The 27,516-nt window shown below is 41.6% G+C and overlaps 2 protein-coding genes across 15 annotated transcripts in view; both read left to right on the top strand.

Moving 5' to 3' along the window:
* syngap1b (synaptic Ras GTPase activating protein 1b) overlaps window positions 1–10,819 on the top strand; it is a 63,903-nt gene extending 53,084 nt beyond the window's left edge. For 11 of the 14 annotated variants that reach the window (XM_057044473.1, XM_057044476.1, XM_057044478.1 and 8 more), the window contains one exon: window positions 5,929–7,859. In XM_057044473.1, coding sequence (XP_056900453.1) covers window positions 5,929–6,168 — 240 coding nt within the window. In that variant the 3' untranslated portion in view covers window positions 6,169–7,859. Of the gene's footprint in view, window positions 1–2,889; window positions 2,952–5,928; window positions 7,860–8,210 lie in introns of those variants that run through there. The other 3 variants (XM_057044477.1, XM_057044479.1, XM_057044480.1) reach the window with 3 other exon arrangements.
* A 3,226-nt stretch (window positions 10,820–14,045) lies between these two features.
* smg5 (SMG5 nonsense mediated mRNA decay factor) lies at window positions 14,046–27,289 on the top strand. Its single transcript, XM_057045212.1, has 22 exons — window positions 14,046–14,473; window positions 14,785–14,883; window positions 16,018–16,141; window positions 16,598–16,754; window positions 17,584–17,673; window positions 17,886–17,975; window positions 18,690–18,768; window positions 19,166–19,291; window positions 19,526–19,594; window positions 19,699–19,943; window positions 20,150–20,287; window positions 20,881–21,762; window positions 22,523–22,692; window positions 22,774–22,849; window positions 23,053–23,228; window positions 23,823–23,981; window positions 24,061–24,120; window positions 24,589–24,748; window positions 24,996–25,086; window positions 25,571–25,645; window positions 25,751–25,892; window positions 26,223–27,289. Exons 1-22 carry the CDS (start codon window positions 14,409–14,411, stop codon window positions 26,304–26,306), a joined length of 3,357 nt encoding a protein of 1,118 aa, XP_056901192.1. The 5' UTR covers window positions 14,046–14,408; the 3' UTR covers window positions 26,307–27,289.
* Window positions 27,290–27,516: the final 227 nt, after the last annotated feature.

Genomic DNA, 27,516 nt, shown 5'->3' with positions numbered 1-27,516 from the left:
CACAACCCAGAACCCCAAGACCAACACTTGTAGCCGTTTGTCCATGTTTACAGCAAGTTCCACAGGAACTTCAAAGCATGTAGGGACATCAACCTGGGTGAGCCTATCCTTAATCCCCTCAGAGAGCCTGCAGCTGCTCAGACACAGACTGAAATCCAGGGCCCAGGCTGGAAAATGTCCACTCCCACTCAGTAAGGCTCCTCTCCTGGACAGGGGCAAAAACCTCTTCCTTTGCTGGATCCATCATGGCCAGATTGTGGGGCCCATAAAGGTTTTCCCATCTGAGGTCTTGGCAGAACTTGTATTGGTGAGTGTGTCTTTCTAAGACATGCACGGTAATTTAAATTTGCCGCAGATGGACTACAGTCATAGTGAAGGAGCATCTTAGATATTGTGAAGAGATACATGAGGGTAATTACAGCTGTAGGGAGGACAAAACACCGACAAACCTGAAAATAACCACTTTTGTCAATACAAAATTTAACTTTTCCTTTGAATAAATTTGCCCCCAAAGAATTTTAAATACTTTTCACTTTTTCATTCTTGGATATTGAGTGTAGAATAATGAGGAAAAATCTGAACCTGAAGTCACAAAATGTTTAAAAGCTAAAAGAGTCTGGGAACTCTCAATTGCACTGTGTATACATATTTAAACACTTTAGCATTGTAGTTTCTTTCAGATCCATAAGAAAAATGTAGTTTTTTATTTTGGACTTCTTTTCCACTAGACTGGCAATGAAACCACAATATGATAAAAGAGTTTATAAGCTGCCTGAATTGAGTCCTGATAGTGCAAATCATCAAAATCTACTAGTTAAAAATCACTGCAGGAAACTAATAGTAACTAAAATATATTTCCCAGGAAATATAGCAATATATAAATTACACCTGCATGTGAATTCTATTTCAATATGTTTGCATTGTTGCCATTTAATGCATATATCCCCAGTTCAGGACAAAAAACAGGAAAATCATATAAGAGGCACTTTAACACAAACTTCCAGGGACCACAAATACAACTGAACCTGGAAACATCTGTCCTTTGTGTCCTCCTGAACCTGTAGAGCATCGTTTCTCGTGCCTCAGGTGTATGCCCATAATCTCTCCATATTCCACAGATCCAGTTTAACTGTACATGAATATAAAAGTTATAAAACTTGATAACTTAATATCATCAGTTACAGTTTTCTTAAATCTTACATTTTTATTTTACATCATCTGAACACCATTTAGCAACTCTTTGTGCAGAAATCTTTGTTTTTTTTTCTGTTTTCTGGTTGTGATGAATTGACGTTCAACAAACAACTGCTCGGCGAGCGCCAAAAAATGTTGGTTAACAGAAAATGATAGTTTTTTGTTAATACATGTTTTAGACACAAAGGAAGGAAGTTGAAGTGGGGATATAATGCAGCTCTTAAGCTCTTATTTAAATAATAGTCAAAACACTGTGACAGAAAATGCCTCTACAGCCAAACTACCCATCAAAGAAAAAAGTTAAGTCCCTGCAGTTAAATTGGCTTTTCAGCCACCACCAACAAAATAAACTTAAGACGGCAGAGAAACTCATCTACACAACTCAAATTTACCCATTACAGTGCAAAAAAACAAAAGTGAAGTGACTAAACCAAATATCATACTGCCGTATCCACATTTCAAAATAATCACAAAAATCGATCAAAAAAAGCAATCAGGAAATCTCAAAAATACTTATGAATAATTACATTTCTCACAAACCCGCATCAAAACAGCCATGATGGACAATAAATTATTTTACTAAAGGAGAGCAACAACAAAACAACATCAAAAAACATAAATAGTGAGTGATGCACTCAGTTTATACACCCCAGCTTTATAAATCTGATGTCGCTATGAAAGTGTTTATGAAAAGGTCCTCAGAGACCGAGAGGCTGCCGACTCTGCACAGTTACAGACTCGGGGTGATGATCTGCTGAACCTCAGCAAAGTGAGTCAGTACCGAGTGACCCCGAGTGAGGCAAAGCTGCACAAACCATCCGAGCGGGACGGGGTGGAGCAAAGCCCTCAAAGCACAGAAGCAAGAAAAGATTGAAAACAAACAAATTCACAATGACTCAGGCAGCACAGTCACAACAGATAACACAAAAAATTAAATAATGGCAATACTGAGGGGGGGGGGGGGGCAACTGCTGGGACTGATCAGTGATTCATGATTCCCAGCATGGTTCGCTGCAGTCCCAAAGGCCGCGGAATGGCTTTGAGGGACAACTCAGCTTCTCATCTTTTCCTGACTCTCCTCACACCACAGCGTGATCTGCTGTCTTTGGAGATCTTTCTGGTTAAGCGATTTCGTCCTTCAACAGATCTTAAGATAATCGGGTCTGAAGTCAGTTTTCTGTAAAAGCGGTCAGCCACCGTGGCTTTATGATTTTTACAGTGGGGAGCAGTTGCTTTTCTACGCAGGGCCCGGAAGGTTTGGATCACTTATTTCCTTTCAGAAATTGTCTATTAAAAGCTCCTTTAGGTATTAACCTAGCCTGTCTTTGCCCAACTTTGACTGCAGTATGATTTCTGTGAATAATTCATTGCATGGCTGTGGTGATGCTTTCAGGCTGCTGCGTCATACTGAACATACTGTATGTTCACTCATTATCTATGTATGTATGTATGTATGTATGTATGTATGTATGTATGTATGTATGTATGTATGTATGTGTATGTATGTATGTGAATGTGTTACTTGGTGTGGCTGTTCCCCCTAACCCTCACTGCCCCATCAGCATTCTCCAGTGCCCACCAGCCTTTGCACCATTTCCCTTTTGCCGACCTTCTCCCCCCCCCTTCCCCAATCTTTTCAACCCTTCTCTCCTCTCTTTTCCTCCTTTGTTTATGAGATACGGTGATTTCTCTTAGGGGAGGCGTCAGTCCATCCTAGTGCAGCCCCGTCTTGCCCCTGTCCCACCCCGAGTATCCAGGTAATAAGCAAACCGGCAAACTCTCACTCTCTCTCCATAACCTACTGCTTCATTTCAACATCTATTTTCTATGTATATCCCTGTCCACATGCTCTGTGAGGTCCACATCCTGACAGGCCCACCTGTCACGTTAGCTTTGATTGATAACAGAAGGCTAAAAGGTTCATCATGACCCAATCAGCTGACATAAATCCAGTAAATAGAATCTTCTATTTCAAGAGAGGCCTCTATTTTGGACTTTTCTTTTGCAGCTAAAAGTGTCGAAAGTTTCACGACAAGAAAAAAATTGTGAACTAAAACTGCAGCAACTCCTGCAGAATTTGTCTCATGGAAACAGAAATAAAAGACCATAAAAGAACAATAAGCAAATCATTTAATAAATATACAGAAAAACTAATTCAGTTATCCTGCTCTGCATATATATATTTCAGATTTATTCTATTACGGTATATTAGTCCTAGTTCGGGGGTGACCTAGAACAGTCCGTGTGTAGGAGTCACAAGTTTCCAACAGCTGTGTTTTGTTATGATCCCTACATGCCGACCTGCATCCTAAAATAGGATACCTATTAAAACAAACCCAATCTGTCTCAACCATTTCCTCGGGAAAGGAGACAATTCAAAATCTGCAGTAGCGTGAAGCTGAACAATTCTTCGTTTCGTACCTGCAGGCCTTTTTTTGCATGTTCATAACCTGCAAGCCGTTGACATTTGTGTCAACGTTTTCTTCAATTGAACTCTTTGCATCCACTATAAATTTCAGATGCAAAGAAGTCGGAGAAGGCTCACAGTTTTTGTTTAAACAAGTGCAGACAGTTGAGGGTTGCGCTTAGACATAATACATAAAATGTACAGCGTTCATGTTCGCCAAATGACACATTTCCTCTCTTTTGCAACAATGGGAGGAGTCAAATAAAAGCTTCCTTTAAATCCATTTTAAATGCACAATTTTCTTTTGTTTTTCTGTTGTCTTGACTCACATTTTTAGCCATTGTGCTTTCCTACACCCGTGTTCTCACATCTCCATCAAGTTCTTTATCCCAGTTGGCATGTCCTCATAACAAAACGGCAGGAAATATGGGAAATCTCCGTATCTGACCTGATCCAATCCTTCTTACCTCGATAAACACCCATTAATGAGCACGTGTTGTGTGTTTTAGTGCGTCTGTTTTCTGATTTGTGTGTCTGTACATATATGCTTGGCACCCAAATGTACTCTTTAGCTGAATAGTGAGGAAGTAGTTAAAGTAAGAGCAGGTTTTGGCCATCAGATGACGTTATCTAAGTTAGCACCTTGCTTACGTATTTTTCTTAAATCGAACCACCTGCAGGCTTTTATTTGAAATGTGAAATTAGAATAAGTTATTCCAAAGAGATTGGAGGAGATGGGTAAGGATGTATGACACGCTTTCTACTTCTCCACTTCATTATTTGTGTTTTCTGTCCAGAGTACAATTTTCAATAGCGTCAGTAATTGTCAAGTTGTCAAACTTTACTTTAATGTGTGAAGTAGCTCCACAACAGAGCCCAGAAACACAGCAAGTCTGGTAAGTGTAAAAAGGGTGGTAGCAAACAGCCACACTTAGTGTCACCTATGGATACTGAACCACTGTTGCTCATGTCTAAAAATACCGAAAGGCGTGCTAGTCATTTTACTGTCAGTGTTCGTAAACATAGTTGATTCCGCACCACGTAGCAGTCCAAAAAGTTTTCATTCTTTTGGTTCTGATTGAGAAGAGAAATGCCTGCTAATTGTATTTGTTCTTGCTATTTTCACTTCTTACATGAAATGGAAATATCTTTAACCACAAAGGATAAACCAGTGCATTTGTTATCCAGTGATAATTTGTCATTTCCTCTACTGGATGCAGAATCTTGGACCTCTTGTCTTTGCCACACACGTCACTTTAGACTATTCAAAACCTCAAACCAAAGCATACAGAACAAGTGGTTAAATTGTTAAGTTTTTCCAAATTAAACCAAGTCTAGTTTGGTTTTTGGTCTTGGTTTCAGCCGTCCGATGGTTGAAGGAGGGGAGGCGTCCACACACACCTCCAGACTGTGCAGTAGTTCTGAAACCAGCTTTACGTTGCTGTTTATATTCTGTAATAATGTAAACAAGAGTACCAAAGCTCTGATCTTTATGAGCCTCTGATTGGGGACGTTGACAGATGATGCTCTTTAGATTTTCGTTCCCAGCTCTTTGTTACTTTTTTTTTTTGCATGTTCCTAATAACAGACAACAATGTTTAGATATTTTCGGAAGCCATTTTGTGAAGTCTTTGATTTCCTTTTAGCGACACACGCAGAAGCTCAAGCTTGGGTCTGGTGAAAAAATGACTCATTTGACTGATTTTTGCTGTCTGTCACTCCGCAAACGCCTCTTTCCACATCCCCTGAGCGGTTCAGGATCCTTTGGCTTTGAATGTTTGAGCTCTCACTCATCTCGTTTTCCTGCTTCCCAGCTCCCACACTCCCATTTCTACTGGTACTGATTGGTATACGGCATCAACTTTCTCGACTCATTTGGCTCTTTTTCTTTCTCCTCTCTCTGTCTAATCTTTTTCTTCCCGTGTGATTCTTCCAATCCCTAATTTCCTGTCCTTTGTCTTCCAATTCCTCCCTGCACTGCTTTAACATATATTCATTCCAACTGGGTTTTTTTTTTTTCATTTGTCTATGATGTTTTCCATTTTTCTCCCAATGAAACCCTCCTCTGGGTATTTCCTCATTTCACACCTGCATCTTCTGACACTCTCACATATTGACACTGACGATCATAACGATAATTTTTATCGTTCTTTTTCTTCTTATGTATATTCTTCTTATTATTATTACTATTATTATTTGTACCGTGTTTGGACACCTCCTTTACAAATCCTCACACTTCTCCCATCACTCATTGAATGGCCTCTCTCCTGCGACCACCTCTTCCTGCTCCCACTCCTCTTCTCCTTCCCCTCTCTCTATCTTGCTAGGAGGACCAGCTTTCCTCCCTGGGTTCAGCAGACCCCAGTGTGAAAACTGAAGGTGAAGGGGGAGGCGCTGGAGGAGAGATAACCACTGATCAAGGCCTCAGAGTGTCTTCCTCATCACAAACTGTAGAGCCTCCCTCTCATCATGCTAGTCAGAATGGAGAGCTCCGTGGCAAGAAAACATCTTTTCAGGCATCTGAAGCCACTGCGACAGCAGCAGTCCACACAGCAGCATTGACATAGCGAGAAGGGAGTAGGAGAAACACAGCAATGAGACAAATCAGAGAGAGACTTAGCAAGGCAGTTCCCTGAAAAGAGTTTTCTGTAGATTTTTTTAATCCATGGGACAAGAGAGAGAAGAAAATCACACAGCGACACAACACTAAGGGCTTTTCTATTGACACAGATCAGTCTTGCAGGACAAGATAACAATAAAGCATTTTGATATCTGTGAACATCTGCATGCTGGCCTTTCCATGACTTCATGACAAATGACCTTAAGGCAACTGTTGAATGTCTTTCACCTCAACAAGTGCATAATAGCCATTAGCAAGTGCTACACAGTGGCCTCCAGTCAACACTGGATGTAGGTGCATCATGTATCTGGAACGGGCCAGACTGAGCCGAACTGATGTGCTGATGAGTCTGGCTGTCTTAGTGCCTTTGAGCATTTTCCATTAGAGATGCGATGCACCAGATGAGGTTTTTATGTTAGCTTTGCTGCGTTGTTGGAAGCAGAGATTTTCAAGGGACAATTGGTGGATGCGTTGAAGACGTCCCTTATTTGGGCCGAGCTTGTGCAGTTTTTCTCTTCTCAATCTCAGAACCAATGTGATGAACTGGTGCTAAACACAAACATATGGTGCCATTTTTCAAGTGGAATGTCTGCGTCTGCCATAGTGCCGCCCTTTTCACAGTTGACTCGCTGTCTGTTTCCTCCCCTGTGATTCTGTTTGTGTCTTTTTTCCCCTCCAGTATATTTTAGTGTCTCTGTCTTGTTATGTGTCTCTGTATTCTTTCTCTGTTCTCATGTCTAACATTTGTTTCCTTACGTATCTGTAGCACCTCCTCCAATCTCTGGTCTTATTAAGCACCTCCCTGGCTTAAATTTAATCAGTCACGAGTGGGTTAGGACACTATTGTAGGAATTTCAGCATTTACTCTAATGGATTAGAAATTTAGAAAAAAAAAAAGAAAAAGTGGAAGAACTGTCATCATTGAAGTTACTGGTTAATTTATATTGTTTTCCCCCCATTGTATATGTACACATTGTTTGTCTATTCCGTCGCTATTATTCGGTACACATCAGCAAAGTTCCCCACAATTATGTCATCAATCATTTAGTTTGAGGAACATGTCCTGTACATTTTAAATGTGAGAATATAAGTAATATCATTACCTAATATTTATAAGAAAATATATCTTTTTAATCACTTACATCTTATAGATTTGACAAAATTCCCTTTGAAAGTAAATTTGGAAAAAGGTTTATTTGGAATTTATAAACACTTCTACCCCCCATTCTTTCTTAAAATGTATTGAAACCAGAAGAATAGCAATCATGGTTGCTAACAGCGTAAGAAAGGATTTCAAATGTGTTCTCAAATTTCTTCCCTTTTTCATGTGTCTAATGCCAAAAATGTTGCTAAAATCTCCACATTGTTTTGTTCTGTGTCTCTTGGAAGGTTTGTCTGGATGTGTCTTTTGTCTCTGTAGCTTCACACGTGCACTAGTGTCACTTTCCAACAACTCAGTCTATTTAAACAGGTTGAACCACGAGTGGTTGAAGAGTGTCACATGACTCCTGTCCTCCACCTTCTCTTAAAAGGGAACTTCTCACTTACTTTGCTGTACCAAAGTCAACACGGACAGTCTTTTTTAGGCAATGAATAAGAGATTCTAGTCAATAAATATTTCAACTGTTAAACCGCCAACTCTAACAGTGAAGAAAATTGTCTGCTATCGTGCAGCTTCGGGTTCCTTTTTCCTTTGTGAAATTACCATTTTTTGAAGCGTTTAGAATTCGAGCTTTGAACATTGGGAGTGAGATGATCTGTGATTGAACACCAATCATCATAAAGCTGATTTGTGGTAGAGGAAAGGCTTTGAAAATACCTCAGTGACTCAGGTAAACAAGCAGGAAGTGATCCAGACAGGAAAAAGTCCAACTTTGAAAAGACTGCCACCATTCAGAGACTGTAACCATGCTTCATTAGCACCTGATCAAACAACCTTCCTTGTTTCTTCTCTCTCTGTCTCCTTTTTTTCTCTTCCTCCCCACGTAGCCACTCTCAAAGCTTCATGGAGGACAATGTGGAACCTAATTGGCTAATGCGCCATCGACAGTCCATTGGGTGGCATAGCCAAATGTCCAGGGCTCTCTCTCATGATGCAATTGGCTAACAAGGGAAAGCTTGGGGCTTTAGTCCCATTCTCTTGGAAAACACAGGGCACTGGTACCATTTCTCTTTGGGCTAAAGGATGGTGCAGAATCCTAGTGGACCGTGTAAGGAATTGTTGGAAGTTTTTAAACTCTCTCTCTGATTTAACGGGGGATATTTTTCTCTTGATTCGCTTGGATAGACATCCACATTTATAAAAGGTAGGCAGGACACAATGGCTTTTGCTAGCCTGCTGAGCATGCAAAGAACAGCTATGCAGCCTGATCAGTCAACAGAGTGGAGAAACTCAAAGGCCAAGGACAATGGAAATTAGAGAGAGGGGAGAAGATATGGTTTGTGAACTGTATATCAATGGTGCTTGACTACTCTTAAGATTTCAATCGAAGCTAATTTACTTTAAAATATTTTTTGTTCTCTGTTTTTTAGCCTTATTTATTGCTGTTGGATTTAGTATTGGTTTATCTAGAACCACATTATAACCAGTTTATTCCAGGTTCGACACACAAAACCTTCTTTCCATTTATAATTTAGCTCATCTGTTTCTTTCAGACTCTGAGTTTAAAACCTAAATATGCACAGCCTGAAACAACAAGGGAAACTAATTTAAAAACTCTCTCTTGCTGGACAGAATGTTATATTTCTATGATATTCCTGATTGTACAATAATATCCAGAAAGAAACTCCTCATCAGCAATCTTCCCGCCCACATAGACTGTTGCCCATAAAGTTGGAATCTAGTATTTTTTACCTCTTCTCGTGCAATGAAGGTGACAATGGGATTTATTCTTTCTAGACAACGTGTTAATCTCAAAACTTTATTGATCGATCGGTAAAAGGTGAGTAACAACCTGCGTGAGTGGGAATAAAATGAGGAAAGCGTCCAAATAAAACAGATATTACAACTTTAGGGGCAACGGTGTATTTATTTCTTCATATGAATTCTTCATATGAATTCACGATTCCACATTCTGAACGTTCTTAAATAAACCGTTTTGTAGGAACCAGCTTTTCTACATAGAGACAATCTTGTGAAGAGGATCAGTACTGAACAGTGAGGAAAAGGACAATCCTGTGTCAGACCTACTGTCCCTCCAGCAGTTGGCATGTTGCTGTGACCCTTCTTTCTCTTAGTTTAAACCCACCAAAAGGGAAAAGTGGATGGCTGGGTTTTTTTTTTTGCCAAACAGTTGCCATGGAGCTCTCCATTTGTGGACACATTTAACGTCTCTGGATGAGGACCCTGTCACAACTGTTTTGTATTAACTTTACTTATCTGTCGTTAGAGTTTCTACTGAGCAGTGGATGAAGCCTCGGTTTCAGTGTGGCCCCTTTTTCTGCAGTAATTCTGCTTCTTTCGAGCTGTAGACGGACTCCGCTGAACCCAGCTGAAATCCCTGCCATTGCTCCTAAAGCAGAGAGAGTGATGTTAGAGGTCCTGCTGAAACGAGTGATTGTGTTCATATTAACGTGTGTGTACTGACTCAATCTTTTTGTAAATTGAATAAATGTGTATATATTCTATGGCTATTTGTATATACAGTTTGTTTGTATATGCAGAATGTACAGTTATTTTTTTCCCCTCTAACATTTCTCTCTCTTTTTGCGATTAGGTCACGTTAAACGATGAGCACGGAGAGGCTTTAGAATGAACCTGCAGAGGCTGCGTCCTCTGTTCAGCTCTGTCACGTACAGATGCGGTCTTGAACCTCTCATACAATATAACACATAACTCACATAATCTTATGCTTGCACTCATTTTCTAACCAATTTTAAAGCTTTTCTAAGTAGATTTGGGTGACTAAGCAATGTTTGTGCATATATAGACTAGGGTTGTTTTTTTTCCCCCGAGACCTCCATCTGCATTTCTTTGAAAGCTTACCTTGTTTGAGTTCTTGGAGTATTTCTTTCTATGGTATGTATGTTTGCTATGGTTGTCATTCAGAGTTATATATTTATTCCGACAACCGATATATATTTCTTGAAAATCCGTTCCTCAAATATTGCCTCTCATGGAGCCTCCTAACCTCAAATTTCGGTTAGACTGGCATTTCATGAGATTACGCCGTCATTACTTAACATTGCTTGTTTTTGTCCTTATTAAGGTGTGCCTCCCCCATTCTCCTGCTGATCTTGGATCTCTTAACACCACCGACCACACATTTTATAGCCCCCTGACAAGCCATAACCCCTCTCCCAAAGAATCCTTTTATTGTTGTTTTTTGACAGGACATTTGGAGATTTTGTGGATATTAATGAAAGAGTGGTGTTGAAGAGTGTTTTGCAGTTGTATATGGAATTGTTATGAATGTGAATATTCTGATCATTAAATCATTATTGTAATGATTATTATTGCATTTCTATTGATCAATTCCTTTGATGCAGTGAATGCCATTTTTTTTAATACATCCTAATTTATATTTTTTTGGGGGTAGATCACTATGGAGATAGGAAAGCTTTAAATAAATTAATAAATGAATAATTGAATTCTCAAACAGCCATGAAAATGTTTTGTTTCCTTTCTCACTTTATGCCATACATTATCATTCTTTTGCCCTGGTTATCGTTTCCTCTTTATCTCATCAATTAACCCCCCCAAAAGAAAATAAAACCAACAGAAAAACCTCACTGAACAAATTTAACTTGCATTTAAATTAGGTGAAAATAATTCATTTTGCAAAACAAAATGCTAAAGTTGCTTGGGGAGATTTGTTTGAAAGTAGCACCCAAAGCCAGGAAGATTTTGGTTTTGGCTGAGCAACATGAAAAGTGTGACCGACTCACATAGAGTGAGGCAGCTTCAGTCTGCCAGCAGAGGGATCAATGCACTTAATCACAAAAGGACCACTGAAACGAGCAGAAAATCTCTGAAACTCAGCTCTCAGCAGAGGTTTAAAAAAAAAAAAAAGCTTTGGACCTGGTTAATATGATGGTTTTACAATTCAGTGGTGAACTGCAATATGTTGAGTGGCCTTCATAAAGCACAAAAAGCATCTCACAAATCTTCCTGCTGTGTTGAAGTCAGACTCCCGAAAAACAGCCTCCAGCCAGTCCACACGCTTGAATTGAGATGAAAGAAATGGTAAAAGAATCTCAAGCTGGGTATAAAGAAAGTACAGCTTGTGGTGGCAAAGGTCAGGGAGTGGCGTCTGTACTAAACACAGGGAACATTTCCTCTCCAGGTTGGTGGGTTGGACGGAGTGAGACATCTCAGCGCTGCGTCAAGGTCTTGGTTGGTTCCATTTGCCCGTTACTCTGAGCGTAGAAACCAGGAGACAAATACACTGTATAATATAGTTCCTTGACATTAGATTTAATCTGGTTACCAATGTGACCACACAAAGAGAACTCTGTCAGGACTGGAGGTCAAGGGGTCAGGCTTAATGTTCCCAGAACCAGGGTGGCAGGTAGAGTATAGTTAAAGCAGCTTTGCTCCTTCTGGAAGGTGCTTCCACTCCTCTGGAGCTAGAAAATAGCCAGCGGCGTACCGTTTCCTACATTACAAATTGCAGGCCAGAAAAGAATGCACAGGAATGAAGTTTTTGATCTGGACCGGATTATTGGATTGTACAGCACCAACACCCACATCTGAGTATCTAGCTCGACTATAAATTGTTTGAGGGATCTGGTTGGATGAGAACAGGAGCTAAAATGAACAGTTGTTGGAGGCAAGAGAAAGCTGCTTGTCCCCTTGGAGTCCAAGAGAAAGAGATGGGGGTGGAGGTAAATTTGGAGCAACCTTGCTATAATGAACCTCTGGTGAAAGTTTGCAGGTGGGGGGCCAATACCGTTCTGCAATTGCTTTTACCTTCTCAGGATCAGCCTCCAATAACGAAGCCCAGGAAATTCACTGATTACGCATGGAAATGGACATTTCTCTGCTTTTAGATACAGTATCACTGGCTCTCCACATCCAAGTACAGAACCTGACAGACACGGAGGGAGATGATCACACATTGTCTTAGAAAAGATTTATCACTTCCAACAGCATCCCGAGGAGAGCCGAGAGACACAATATCTCCAGCATGTCCAAGGTCTGCTCAAGGGTCTCCTCCCAGATGGACTGAAACACCTCCCTGAGGTATGACAAGATGCTCAAGATTTCCTAGGAGTGTTGAAGGCAGTTTTCTCCAGGTGATTAAACAGGTCTGGTATCGTGAAGATGGGCCATCCTGCAATGACTCAGACACACAGGGGGAAGAAACCTACATCCAAGAGAGAGAACGGATTTTGGATCACACACGCTGTGAACATCTCCTTGTTAGGTTCTCCTGCTCTGGATTGTTGGGATAGTCTACTGGTAAGCAAAGGAACTGCTGGAAACAGATCAGTTGAACAATCAGAGTGTTGGAGGATTAGTCCTGGTCTCTCTCTGTACCAGAGGGATAGACTGCAAATTAATGTTCTGGAGGGCGCCAAAGATCCTTTAAAGGTAACATGATTGATGTCCAAGAGGGTTCAAAAGACTTTTGTTTTCCAGGCATTATTCTTGGACAACATGGTTTCTAAACTTATTTCTGAGGTTGAGTCAGCTGGACAACTTGTTTGAGAGTTCTGTCACAGGAACTAGATTTAAGTTTGTGGTCAAAACAGATATTGCAAACACCTTCAAAATACCACAGAGCTTGCAATCCCCCCCCCCCCCCCATCCCAAACCACCCCCCCAGTCGGGTTGCCAGTTCCAGCAAGAACATCCATTACAAGGAGCTCCCATGTTAATCAACGAATCTGACTCTTCAAGTTTAGCATTTGTTGTTCATGTGTGATGGTCTGCGCCTATATTAAGTTGAAATAAATGAACCACACTTCATGTCTGGTGACAAATCAGCCCCATTTTATGATAACATACATTTATTACATATAGCTCCTTTTACATAATAAATGAGATGAGAAGTAAGTCATTTGGCTGGAATAACAAGTATGAATTCAACAAATTAACATTTTGTTTCCTTATAAAATGCTGCTCGCCTTCTTTTCCTCCTCACAATCTGCCCAACAAATGTGCTGATATTGGCGATGGCAGGCAGGACCTCGGAGATGGGGTTTCAGTTGAATATAGAAAGCTTGTAATTATCCTCATCCTCCTACACTTAATCGTCTCTGGCTGTTCAGTGGGTTGTTACTTCACAGTTTGAGCATGGCAAAAAATGAACAAAGTGGAGGAGCAATGGATGAATCATGATACATAAACAGAACAGAGCTGTGAGCTCATTCATACTCATTACTGTATCAGTCTGGAGAATATTCCGTCTCCAACTAATAAACAAATCATTCGAGCTTTTAATAATGAAGAAAGGGCTTGATTTTTATTTTGACATAATTTATTGAAAACACTTATCCGATTGAGAAAACCGTAAACTCCCTTAAAAAGATAGAAAGAAATAATGTCTCAAATGCCTTGTCACGAAATCATGACAGAACTGGAGTAAATCATCATTGTTCTGTGGCTTAAAATCTGCCATTTAAATAGGTATTTACTGACGTCTGTTGGCAACAAGTAACAATGACAGCACCTTGCCCTACCGTGGACTTAAATAAGTGTACAGAAGTACAGAAAAGATCGCGTTAGGACATGCAAATTATATGTCATTAATCCTCATGTTTTATTTATGATTTCGGTGTGTGTGTGTGTGTGTGTGTGTGTGTGTGGTGGTGGTGGGGGGGGGGGGTCCGCAAAGCAACGGAGCGAGCGGTCGATTCTATAATCTCGCGAGATTCATTGAGAGTACCGCGACCGCCAATGAGAGTAATGGCTGCCCTCGTAGCGATGGTTGAAACGGGTAACAACACAACAGGCATTTCAGAGTATTTTAGCTAACTAGGAAGAGTTTATATTGCGGGGCATCCCCTCGACCTGGTTTGCAGATCGGATGGGTCGTGAGGATCATCCCAAAATACAGAACGGAATCACACTTAGCCGCTAAAGCAGAAAAAATAACGTCACCTTGACAGCTAACTGGCTATCAACAGTCTGTCACTATCGGGAAATAAACCCGAATGGCACTGACAAGTGTATCTGAATGGTTGAAAAGAACTACGAATAAACGCTGGGACGTCTGATTAAACATTTGACTTCTGGCTAATATGAGTGGACCGGGGCAAGACAACGAACCAGAGGCAAAAGTCCTTCTCATCAAGCGGCTTTACAGGTACGTTTATAAGGCCGTACTGTGTTGCTAACCACATAGCCAGTATGTGGCTCTGTTAGCTACACGATCGTTAGCCAAGAGTTTCGAAGACAAGAAACGATCTAGACATTCAAATATTCAATTTTCCTTTCACGACAGTGTACAGCATCATCTATTGCCGGTTAAATTTGGCTGTGACATAATTTGGCTCTTTGCTTGGCCATTGTTACAAGAAATCGGACAGGGGATTCTTGTAGAGTAGCATAGCAGCTGTTTTCCCCCCACATTTGTCATAAACCGGTTATTCTTAATGTCTCTTTCTCGTCTTGCAGGGCTGTGGTGGAGTCCGTGCACAAGCTGGACGTTATCACCAGCGGCAAGGTGTCCCACAGAGAGGTCTTCAAACCGGAGAACATCAGCCTCCGGAACAAGTACGTTCCCCCGACTCAAACACATGTGCCAGCGCGCTGAAGCAGGGCTGTCATTAAAACACCTCCAGTCTATCTATTTTACACACACACACACACACATATAAGAATTTAATCCCTTTATCTCTGATTAGTTATCTGATTCCTGCCTTTCTCAAGGTCTTCTTTGTCCAAATTCTCTATATATTTACTCCTTGTAACATTGGATGTATTTCAGATTGTGTTCCTGTTAATTGCCTTGTGAGAACCTTTCCCCAATCACTGTGTCCTCAGATTGGGGTTGAAGTTGCTGATCTGTGTAGACACAGTTGCTCATAAAGTTGAAAGTTGTTTGACAGCTGAGGTTTCACTCCAGTTGGGGTTTTCATGCAGATCAAGACCTGTTGGCTGGTTAAACACTCACAATGGTTTCATCAGTTTATTGCAGCAATAATTAAATTGGCGTGTTTAGATGTTGTTGGACAAAAAGTAGTCTAAAGATGCAGGATAACGGTTGGTATATATGCAGATAAAAGCTGTAAAAGGCCAGTACTTGGCTCAGCCCTTGTGAAAATATTACAGAATTAATTGTTTTGCTGCTTTCAGCTGTGTTTTTGTAGTTTATTTTTGTGTGTCTTTGCTTGCATCGCTCTCCAGGCCATCTGTCGAACAATATTTCAAATTGGGACCCATCGTCCAGTGCGTGTGGCGTCGCTTTTCTGTACCCCAGTTCCCATTTTTTCCCTCATACTTAGTTGAGTCACTTGGCCATGTTTCCTTGTCAGGTGTTTTTGGCTGCATCTCTTCCATTAAGACCCCCTACTGGCTCACTTCTGTAGAAAGTAAATGTGTGTGTCTGGTTCCCAGATGTTTCTGCCTGTTCAGAGCTGACTAGTTAAAAAACTGGATAGTTAGTTCTCTTTCCCTGGTTGACCACCGCGTACACAAATCCTCCTTTATTATATCATTTAATAAGGCTTCAGAAACATCAACGTTTACTTCCACATATGCAAGCTGCTCCGTTTGACATGGAGCTCAGCTCACATTACAAAAATAGTGTGTAGAATAATAGCCATACAAAAAATAAGACCTGCAGTTTAGGTATAACCTTACTGGTGTTTAACCATGCCTTACTCTTATTTTCTGATGTGTCATCAGGTTGCGGGAGCTTTGTGTGAAGCTGATGTTCCTCCACCCTGTCGATTATGGCCGGAAGGCCGAGGAGCTTCTGTGGAGGAAGGTTTATTATGACATCATTCAGGTTATCAAGACAAATAAGAAGGTGACTGCTGTAAAAGTGCTGTTTTACTGCCTGTCTTGGATTGATTGAGTTCTCTAAATTAACTGATATTTTTATTTTATTGTCTACATTTGAATGACTTAACACTGCTATGCCACTATTTTGTTTTCAGCATTTCTCCGTTTTTGAATTTTAAGCATCAACATTCCTGGGACAAAATAAATCCTTAAATTTAAAGACAAAAATGGTTTAACATTGATGAAATTGAATTAGACGAATCATAGACTCAATATTTCATGGCACTGAAAGAACAATCAGCCATTAATCAAAAAACATTTGACATAAAAAGCTCACAGGCGGATCCAAGGACAGGTTGGCATCCTAGATGTGTGATTGACTTGGAGTTACCCAGTGTTGTTTGTGCTCCCTTCATTTCTTTGAGCAGCGGCATATTCCTGTTATTCTTACAGTGTTTGTTTCTTTCCGTTCCTGGTGTAGCACATCCACAGCCGCAGTTCCCTGGAGTGTGCTTATCGTACACATCTGATCGCCGGTGTAGGTTTTTACCAACATCTTCTGCTGTACATCCAGTCACATTACCAGCTGGAGCTGCAGGACTGTATAGACTGGACCCATGTAACAGACCCATTGGTCGGTAAGATGAGCTGATTCAACACACGCCTCTCATCTCTACAGTGCATGTTGGCGGCTGCAGTAGAACAGAGCAACCTCTTAAACTCCTCTCATTCGGATTTGACTCAGACTTGGGACATTATAGTTTATTTACCCTTTCTTTATGCGTGTGATATGAATAGAATCCCACATGCCTGTTTAGTTTAGAGCAGTTGGTTGATTCCTTGTCAAATGACTTTAAATCCAGTTATTAATTAGAGATGTAATGCTGAATGTTTAATTCAGTTTTATAGCATCTGTTCCAATCCAGATTGCTTCAGCTTGCTTCCAGAAATCCTTTTCTTTTTAATCTTTCAGCTTATTTACAGTAAAGTAGGCACACAGTTTTTTTGATGGTGTGTTTGTGTGTCATGACTGATTTTGGGTTTTATCAGATGTCTTCTAACAAACACAGCAGAGTTATTCTCTGGTTAGCCAGCAGAAATGGTCATGAATTGTTTGATCTGCTACAGTCCTTTTCTCCATCTCTTGCTTTATGTGGCTCAGTTCGTGCATGCTATTGCAGACACTGGCCAGATTTCATGTATGTAGAGATAGATCAGGAAAGATGGGGCTCTAATCCCTGTTCCACCCCAAAGTGTGAGTAGATATTGGGAGAAGATATTTTTCTTAACTGCTCAAAACCCCATAAAATGATTTATTAACGTGAATTAGCAAATGAAGATAAGAACAGAGCGTGAAGTGAGAACTTACCGGATGAATCAGCCTTCACAAATGTTCTTTTATAACAAAACTCCAAACTGGCATATTCTGCTCACAAGGTGGCCTGAAATGTTATGTGTGGTTACCAGGCCAGAAGAAGCCAGTGTCCGCCACCACCAAGGAGATGGAGTGGGCACAGATGGCCTGTCATCGCTGTCTGGTCTACCTCGGAGATTTAGGTAACATTATCTATATTCTTTTCCCTAAATCTCTAGAGATGTGCAATGGCATGTGTCTGCCAATATCTTAGCTATTTTATTTAGGTCTAGTGTATAAATGAGTCTAGGACTGATTAAACTATTCTTTAGTTATTTTTTATCTTCTGTTTCAATGTATCCTTATGTTGCCTGACATGGTGTTGTGCAATTTTCTTTCTTTATATTCTCTGCAGCCCGTTATCAAAATGAACTTGCTGGAGTAGATGCTGAGCAACTAGCAGAAAGATTTTACCACCAGGCTTTGTCTGTCATGCCACACATTGGTGAGTGATTGGAATGGAGCCTTCTTAGTTGTGTGTTTTGTTTGCTCATGATCAGGTAAAGTGAGGATTACAAAGAAAATGGTCTCCAATTTATTAAACTTCAATAAAAGGCTTCCATGAGTTGTGAATCAGAACACTGAGAGGTCACATTGATCTATGGGCAGGAGTAGTAAAGCTGATCTCTGCTGTGTTGTACATGACCAGTGATCACAGAATCGGATTTCTCTAAATCGAGTGAATAGACCAGATGAATGGCATGAAGTTGACATATAGAGGGACAACCTAGCATTGAAATGAAAGCTGAGACTCTACTCAAATCATTGCTGGCGATACAGTTTAAGGGCTCATAGGTAAAGTCCTGTCACATTCAATTAAGTGCAACATATTTGTATAGCATCTGCTGCAATTACAATTGTAAGCAGTGCTGACAAGGAAGACTCCCTTTTAATGGTAGCTGGCAGGGTAGGAGAAGGCATATGGGTCAGGAGTGAAGCTGGATACAAGAGTAAGCCATTAACTTTGTCTTCACCTTGTTAACAGTATTTAATCTTTTAAGTAACGAGTGTTACTTTAACTGATGCTATTTGGCATCCATCCATCTTCTGCTGCCTATATGCATTGGTATGTTTGTTTAGATTGCAGTTTTATGTTTTTCTATAATCAACAGTCTGCTGTGATTGTTGCTTCAAATATTAATCTACAGCTCCTTCACAGGAATGCCTTTTAACCAACTGGGCACACTGGCTGGGAGCAAGTTCTACAATGTTGAAGCAACATACTACTACCTGCGCTGGTGAGATGTGAAAGACTCGATCGTGAATTTCCCCAACAGACATTCGTTCATAATGGTGTAAATGCCGTGCTTTTATTTTCTATCTTTTTGAAGGGGTCTGTGCATTTCCACTGAGTAAAATCTGAGCTACAATGAGGTGCTTTTAAACCAGATACAGTATATTATGGAGTTTATATAGATGTGCCCTGTCTAGTAGGATCTCCTCAATTAAACTGACACGAATTCCTTTAAAAATAGATCTGCGGGTATTCTCTGCATCGCCTTACCGCACCACACTTCTGTGGAGCGCCCAGCCTGAGCTGTGATGCAAACACTCAATGAATGGCATTGTGCATCCATCATGTGTCAAATGTTGATGAAGTGGGGGAGCCTGAAAGCATCGTTTTGTCTCTACTAGTATCCAATCAGATGTTCCCTTTGATGGAGCCTATGGAAACCTAAAGCGCCTGTTTGACAAAGCAGCCAAGATGTACCACCAAGTGAAGAAGCAGGAGATAAAGAAACATTCTCCATCTCAACAAAGGTAACCCCAGTATACCTCATTTCAGAAAACTTAAAAATAAGTTCACGACAAATTAAGATTGAGTATATATTTTGATAATCTTTAATTTATTTTAATCTTCATGCTATTAGAAAGTTTCTTTATGCTATTAGAAAGTTTCCGTGGCTGTATTTTGCATTTTTGCACAACTATGTGTGTACTTGTTCTTGTGTCATAACTTTCTGAAACCTGTATTTAAAGAACTATTTTGTGTAGATCAAAAGATATAAAGCGCCTCCTGGTGAGCTTCATGTACCTCCAAAGCCTGCTGCATCCCAAGAACAGGTGAAGTGTGTGCATGCGGGGTGTGTGTGGTTCAGATGACTTGTTGGTTGGTGGATTGACAGTGATACATTAACATTAATTTTGTTACTTCCTATCCTCTCTAGTCAGGTGGAGGTGGAGCTGACTACACTCTGCCAGTCAGTGCTGGAAGACTTCAACCTGGTGCTGTTTTACTTGCCGGCACAGACGCTGGGCGGAGCTCGCCACTCCCACAGTGAGGAGGAGGAGCTGCAGTCGCAGCAGCAACAGCAGCATCATGTTGACAGCTGCTCTACTGTTTTACCTGATACTCTGATCTTCAAGATGGTGGTCATATGTCTGATGGTGGTGCACAGCCTGAAGAGAGGAGGTTAGTGTGTGCTAAATTTCATCACACTTGTGTTTTAAATAGTTAAGATGTGTAACTTTCCGGGCCTTTTCTATTTAAATCATTGGCTATGATAATAAGTCACATTGGAAGCTTGTCATCAGGCACATATATAATGAAACCAAAATAATGGTGTTATTTCTTAAATACTTTGCATTTGAAAATAAAATACTAAATTGTATTTTCAGGGTCAAAGCAGTACAGTGCATCCATAGCTTTTACTCTGGCACTGTTCTCTCATCTGGTGAACCATGTGAACATTCGGCTGCAAGCTGAACTGGAAGAAGCAGACATACAGGTTCCTCCCCTCCACACAGATACCACAGGTGAGTGTGCACTTTAGGATGTTTTTACCATTTGCTTTGTTAGTGGACCTGCAACACCAGCACATTTTTTTTTCAAAGCGTAACATTAATATTAGTGATGACGTTATGACCCCTGAGAGGTGAAATGAAAAACGCTGTTGTCATTGTGGCACCTGGGATATGTTGGCAAGCAAATGGACAATTTGTCCTCAAAGTTGATGTGTTAAAGCAGAAGAATGGGCATATATATAAGTTGGACAGCAGGAAAATTGTAATGGCTGACTGGGTCAGAGCATTTCCAGACCTACCCTTGGGGGTGTTCCCCTTCTGCAGTGGTCTGCTCCAAGGAGGACCCAGCTCACAGCGTACAGGACTAAAGTATCTGCTGCTGGCACCTTGGTGTCGGTACCACAGCACACCTTTGGAGGTCTATTGAAGTCCGTGAAGCAACAGTTCAGCCCTGTTTGGCAGCAAAAGCCAGAACACAATATTAGGCAGGCGGTCATAATCTTTGATTGGTGTACTATACAAGTGTTTTTAATTTTTATAAAGGAAAGCAGGTTATTAGCCACATGTGTGGGATAAAAACTGAGTTCTTTTTCTTCCTTGTATAGATGACCCTGAGATCCGGGATTTGTCAACACCAACAAATAAACCTGAGGCAAAGTCTCAGCAAAACGGCTCCCTGGAACTAGATGAGGAGGAGGAGGAAAAGGATGAAGATCTTGGCGAATGTGTGGATACTGGGAAGCATGAAAATGCAAATGAACACTGCAGAATAGATGAAGAAAAGCAGAGACAGAAGAAAAAGTACACCCGGCTGTGTAGGTTACGTCGGCGGCGCTGCAACCGAAAGGATGTCAGGGGTGAGGCAGAAAGTGACTTGAGTGAAGGCTTTGAGAGTGAGGACGATGAGGAGGATGAAGAGGAGATAGGGGGCACCACTGATTCAACAGGCAGTACCATGGCGGCAGTACCAGATAACCCTCCAGCTGTTAGAAAGGAAGTCAAGAAGGAGCAACCGCGTGACGAGGCTAGCTGGGGTAGCGGCTCAGAGGAAGACGAGGGGGGAACAGCGTTCGATATAGAGACTGACTCGGACATGAACAGCCAGGAGTCGCGTTCGGATCTTGAAGATATGGAGGACACAGAAAAGCCAGAGAACAACGAGGGTCCGGTGCCTGTACCCCGGGAAGAAGAAGGGGATGATTATCAACCTAAGGAAAAAGGAAGTGACACGAATGGGCCGCTCACACACAGTGACTCCAGCATCAGCAGTAACCTCCAAGCCATGTCCTCGCAGCTTTTCCAGGCAAAACGATGCTTTCGCTTAGCACCAACCTTCAGTAATATGCTGCTGAGGCCTCAAGCCTCATCTTCCTCTCCAAATCCCAACCTCACTGAAGATTCTGCTCCACCCTCCCAAGAGACCCCTCCTCCTCAGGACTCTGCCTGTGATATGAATCCTGGTACTGCCAATGGAACTAATGAAAACGGTGAAGTCCTGTTTCTTTTGTCAATCTTTATTTATATAGCATCTGTTACTATCAAAGTGGTCTCTAGGCGCTTTCCAGAATCCCAGAACCTGACCCCCAACAAGCAACAGTAGCAGGAAACACTCCCCTTTAACAGGAAGAAACCTTGAGCAGGACCAGGCTCATGTAGGGGAACCCTCCTGCTGATGGGTGGCTGGGTAGAGAGGGAGAAGGGGGGAGGAGAGGAGAGGAGAGAATAGGCAGAGATCATGCAAGTACATTAATTATAACAAACTGCTGGTATAAGAGTCGAGTGGGTCAGCGCAGTCGGAGGTCAGCAGGCCAGTATACAGCTATAAACGAGGGGAGGGGAAAGGAAAGAAAGCAAGAGGAAAGGAAAGAAAGCAAGAGGAAAGGAAGCTGTCAATGGGTGACAGAGGCCTGTCAGGTGATCATATTTCTGGACCCCAGCAGCTACAGCCTATAGCTGCATAACTAAGATGTTAACTTAATGAGACCACCCTCTAAATATGATAATTAGTCTGATTAGAATAATAGCTGGAAATACAGAATTACTGTACTATAAGCTTTTTCAAAGAGGAAGGTCTTAAGTCTAATCTTAGAAGTAGAGATGGCGTCAGCCTCCCGTACCTGGACAGGGAGCTGGTTCCATAGCAGCCCCCCCCCCCCTTCATTCTGCCCTTAGAGACTCTGTAATGATTGACAGTGGAGAGAATGACAACCAATCATATTAACCTCGGTGATTTCTTTTGCTCTCCAGATTTGGACTCTGACTCCGAATGCAGCCAGAACAGTTGTCAGTCAGTGCGCAGTGAGAAAACACTCTTGGAGAAACTAGAGATACTGACTAATCAGGGCTTGATCCAAGTAGTGAAGATTTTTGTTGATTGGCTGCGAGCAAACACTGACATTATCCTGATGTGTGCCCAGGTAAGGAACCCACCAGCTTTCTATTGTTTATGAAGCATTTAGATTTTCTGACCGAACTGAACAAACCGCTTGTCTCTGCAGAGTTCTCAGAGCCTGTGGAATCGTCTGTCTGTGTTGCTCAACCTCCTCCCAGATGGCAGAAAGTTACTGGAATCCGGTCTGTTAACGGATGGATATGAATATTACTGTTAGCCTCAGTGTTACAAAAAAGAAAACATTGGCGAGAAAAAGCCAACGATTGCTTAGTCATAGTTCATTTTTGTTTCCTCTATTACATTTTCAGTTCTGCCAATAAGATTAAATATATCACTGGTCATCAGTGACCTGGCTGTTGATCGTATTTTCCAATGGGTCTTGCAGATCTGGGTCTGCACACAGAGGTGCAGGAGCTCGTGAATGAGTGTGAGCAGCCTGGTTTGACCCAGAGTCTTCCACTGCCGGAGGATCTGGCTCTGAGGCACCTGCCCGCTCTCAGCCTCGCCCACCGACGTCTTGATTTCACTCATCGCTACCCTGCTCTCTCGTCCCTGCAGGAGGTACACACAAACACACTGCTTGAGTTTTAAAGGTGTCCTTGCTGCCAGAAAACAATTATTTCCTGGGGTTTTCTTTTTGACTTGTTATTTGGACAAAGGTATGAGTAATTATTACAGGGGAACAACAAAAAAAGATATGATAAAGTTCAGGAAGCAGCACCTCACCAATCCAGGCAGGTGGCCTTAAGGAATCCTTTCTTGAAAGGGCTTGTGCCTGTCCGCGCCGTCCTCAGCCAAAATACACCAGCTGCGTCTTCAGTGAGCAGCAGGTATCACTCCGACAGGCAGTAGTGGAGGAATTCGTGTGAAAAGGCGTGATATTACCATTTAGTAGTGTCTGAAATGAGCCACAAAAGAAGACGAAAATATCCCCCATGCAGAGGAGTCGAAGGATGCGCATTTGTTTTGTTTGGATTTATGTGCGTCTAGTACAAGTAATCCCTTTATTTCCACTCAACTTTATGGAGTTGTGTTCAATTTTTTTTTAAAAAAGTGCAGATCCCTTCTGCACAGTTGAAGATGATCCACCGGAAACCGGATTTTGAAAAATTTCCGGATGTTTTATTTTCTCTTCGCTCTGACCTTTTTCCTCAGTGTGTCGTACGGGTCTGTTGCATTCGGAGTTTTGGGCACTTCTTAACAAATCTCCACGGCAACGTGCTGCACTTCAACCCAGAGGTCGGGATCTTCACCAGCATCACTCAGTCTGAACAGGACAACCTGGTGCAGCAGGCCAAGGCCCAGTTCAAAATGGTGAGTCGTTCACATTTATTCAGTCATTTTATCCACATTGTGACAACATTATTTACTCTCTTCCCTCAATTTTTGTCAGGCTGAAGAGGAGGCCCGTCGAAATCGCTTGATGAGGGATATGGCCCAGCTTCGACTGCAGGTCTTTCTATCTTTTTGACCTTTGACGTAGTTTTAAAGGGCTTTTTTCCTGAAACTGCTGATTCACTTGTTCTTCTGACGACTAGTTGTAAGGAGATATATTACTTGATATTTCATAAACCTTGCTTTATTTAACGCTTAGTATGGTCTTCTTTTGGATCCATCTTTTTCACTCCTTGAAACATTTTCTATGCACTTGTTTTTGTTTCATGCATGGTTATTTTCTCTAGTGTTTGGTTGGCAGCGGCTAGAACATGATTTTCCCAGTTGTTGTGTTGTTTGTGTATGAAATCATAGTCTGTGCAGGTGGATTTAATTAAATTTAAATTTAAAATTTTCATGCTTATTAAACACTTGCTTTGCTGCAAATTACTAACCTTAAAAGCTTGTTTGTTTTCTTGAAGAGAGCATTTGTGTCATTTAAAGCGACCTTGGTACCAGTCTGTTCCATCCCGTTTTGTTCCTGCAGTTGGAGGTGTCACAGCTAGAGGGCAGCCTTCAGCAGCCAAAGGCGCAGTCGTCCATGTCTCCGTACCTGGTGCCAGACGCAGCTGCACTCTGTCAGCATTTGAACCTCATCCGACAGCTGGCAAAGAGCGGTTGCTTCATCATCATCATCCCACGGACAGGTTTCTACTGCTCCTCTCCCTCATTCTTACCTCTAACCATCTTAAACCACATGTATGAGGTGGACTTCACCACTTACAGCTTATTACCTGCTTGTTGTAGTAGCAAATAAAGCACAATCATCCCTTTATTGGGAGACATTTGGTATCGACAGATGCTTAAGTGACCCCCCCACCCCACAATCATTTTCTGTTTCCTTTGGTCTTTACTACTTGTTCATTTCCTGAGGTCCTAACTTTGGTTTTGCAGTGATTGATGGACTTGACCACTTAAAGAAGGAAAATGCTGGCGCCAGAGACGGCATTCGTTTCCTAGAATCGGAGTTTCGCAAAGGCAACAGGTGGGTTGTTCTCACATGTTTTTCGGATTATGTTGAATAGAATCCTATAACTCTTGATGGTTTGTGTACGTCATGAAAAACAAGCGTTGAGTCCAATGAGACACGTCCTTTTGCTTTTAACAAGGCAAAAGGACGTGTCTCTTTTTTTAAATGTCCTTTTGTGTCTTTGTGGCATTTTTATTTTGAGCTCGCTCAATATGTGAGAACAATAAAGTTTTTTTGAATCTTGAATACATTGGACACAAACAAACATGCCAGCAGTGCTCAAGTCTACTTAATTACATTAAAGTACCGTAATTCAATTACAGTAAGTTATGTTGTTGTCCCATTAATTTGGTTTGTCCTGATTGAACTTATATCTGACACTCAGCACACAAGTGCATACCGTAAAAATCCTGATCGTGTAAATCCTCGCTGACACAGCTTGTGGTGCTGCAGTTATTAATCCTATCAATTAGTTATTAATATAAACGTCTCTCACCAGGTACATTCGCTGCCAAAAAGAGTCCGGTCGAAGTTTTGAAAGAGACAAACTGAAACGTCAGGACATGGAAGCCTGGTAAACGGCTCGGCTTCTACCTTCCCCTCAGTTTCAGTTTCTGAGCCCACGCTTTGGTGGAGGAGTACTTCTAACATCAGCTGTCCTCTGTTCTGTGTTTTAAAGGCATTTATGGAAGATGGTGGACAGCTGTCGTCAGCTTATAACGGTCTCCCAGAGCAATGGAGATGAGGACACGGCTGGCATGGTGACGATTCTCACTGGTCACCAAGTGGAGCAACTGTGCTCCCAATCCACAGCAATGAAGGTTTGCTCCTCCTTACATAAACCATTGCTCATCAAAATAGGGTTTTTATGCATATTAATAGAAATAAATGGTCAGCGTAGTGCATAGACCAGCTTATGCCTAAGTCTTTCTCCTTAAAGCCCTGAAACTGTCCTGTGGGGGGTTATTGAAACCTCAAAGGTTTCTGTTTGTGAGGTTTAATATAGAAGCTATATTTTAGTTGTTTCCACAAGGGGTAAAATCCATTTTACATAATCAGTAATGATGGGTTTTTGCAGAAGTATGAGGACTACACCTCTCCTTTGCATTTGTCAGCTTTTTTCTTTTAAATGTTTCTTTCCTCCTCTACAGTCAGCGGTGCAGGCGGTGTGCTCGGCAGGCATGGAGCTGAAAAACATCAAGGAGTTCTATCGACAGTGGAAGGAGATCGGCTGAGAGATGAAACGGAGCCAACCGCTGATCAATCACACCACTTGCTCCTTCTCTCTCTCGCTCCCTCTCTCTCTCTCTCTCTCTCCTCCTCTCTCTCTCTCCAACCCTTTTGCTCCGTGTATCCGCATCTCCAAAGGCAGAGGCCAAATCCAAGCTGAATCAAGGAAGGAGTTGAAAAACTTAAGAGGGATGAAAAGTTTTACAGTGGCGTTGGAAAATTAAAAAAAAATAAAAAGAGAGAAAAGCAAGCAAAATGGCAAACCTCCCACTCGCTTTTATCCCTAAACCTAAAGGGTGACCTCCAAAGGTCAAGGTGGGGGGACTCTGGGAGAAAGGTACACAAGTTTTTGATGAGCCTCTGGCTCACATCCTAACCAGTAATACACTGTATATGTTAGCAAATGTGTACATACCTGTGGAGAGAGAGTGCAGACGCTCATAAACACACTCAGATGAAATTGCGTAGATACTTAGTGCAGTGGTATGGTTTTCCATTTCTCCGTTACCCGTCTGCTTGTGCTGGACAAACAGGGTAATGTGCTGGTGTGATAGGGCTATTTTGGATGGTTACCAGTGTAAGATGACTCACTCTGTCCAGCAGAACCCGCCTCTGGGGCGGACCGAGGAAGACAAACGTATACGTAAAAAGAAAAAAAAGGATTGGTTTCTCTCCTCTGTGGCTTATTTTATTTTGTTTTGTTATTTGTGGTGTATATTTTGAGGAGAGCGAGGACATTTTTTTTTTTCAAAGAAATATAGAGAAGTAGTTGCTGGTTTGCCTTGTTTTGTCACTAGAGGGAGGAGCAGAAGAGAGCAGGGCAGCTAAATTTCCCAGCGGGCTGTGGGTTGCTTGGACGCCTGGGAAGTCCAACAAATGTGTCCAACCTACATCAGCATTTTCATAGTGACTGCCCCAATATGCAGTGCACAAGGAAATCACTGTGTGTGGCCATACATTGAAAAATAAAAAGAAACTCGAAAGGCAACGCTTTCCTCTCCAGTTGTGTTTGTGTCGGTCTAAATGAGTGAATAATCCAGAATTTTTAATCGCCGTTCAAACATTCACCTCAGAATGCTTTCACATATGACGTGTAATCTCATAAAACTCCAGTCGGCTCTTCTTTGACACCTAAAAAACCTTAAACGAGTGACTGAGAAAAATCTTGCCTAGATAGAATGGATGGAACTTGTGTCCTTGTGTTGGCAGCTGTGG

The sequence above is a fragment of the Takifugu flavidus genome, chromosome 10, assembly GCF_003711565.1.
Source record: "Takifugu flavidus isolate HTHZ2018 chromosome 10, ASM371156v2, whole genome shotgun sequence".
Classification (NCBI taxonomy): Eukaryota; Metazoa; Chordata; class Actinopteri; order Tetraodontiformes; family Tetraodontidae; genus Takifugu; species Takifugu flavidus.
The sequence above is the reverse complement of the archived record's forward strand: the minus strand, read 5'-3'. Positions and strand labels throughout refer to the sequence as shown.

Excerpts from the sequence above, each read along its gene's own strand:
- smg5 (XM_057045212.1), top strand. The coding sequence starts at position 14,409 with ATGAGTGGACCGGGGCAAGACAACGAACCAGAGGCAAAAGTCCTTCTC. Across the intron at positions 17,976-18,689 it reads GTCTGTCATGCCACACATTG|GAATGCCTTTTAACCAACTG; the intron begins GTGAGTGATTGG and ends GCTCCTTCACAG. Across the intron at positions 22,693-22,773 it reads TTATCCTGATGTGTGCCCAG|AGTTCTCAGAGCCTGTGGAA; the intron begins GTAAGGAACCCA and ends TTGTCTCTGCAG.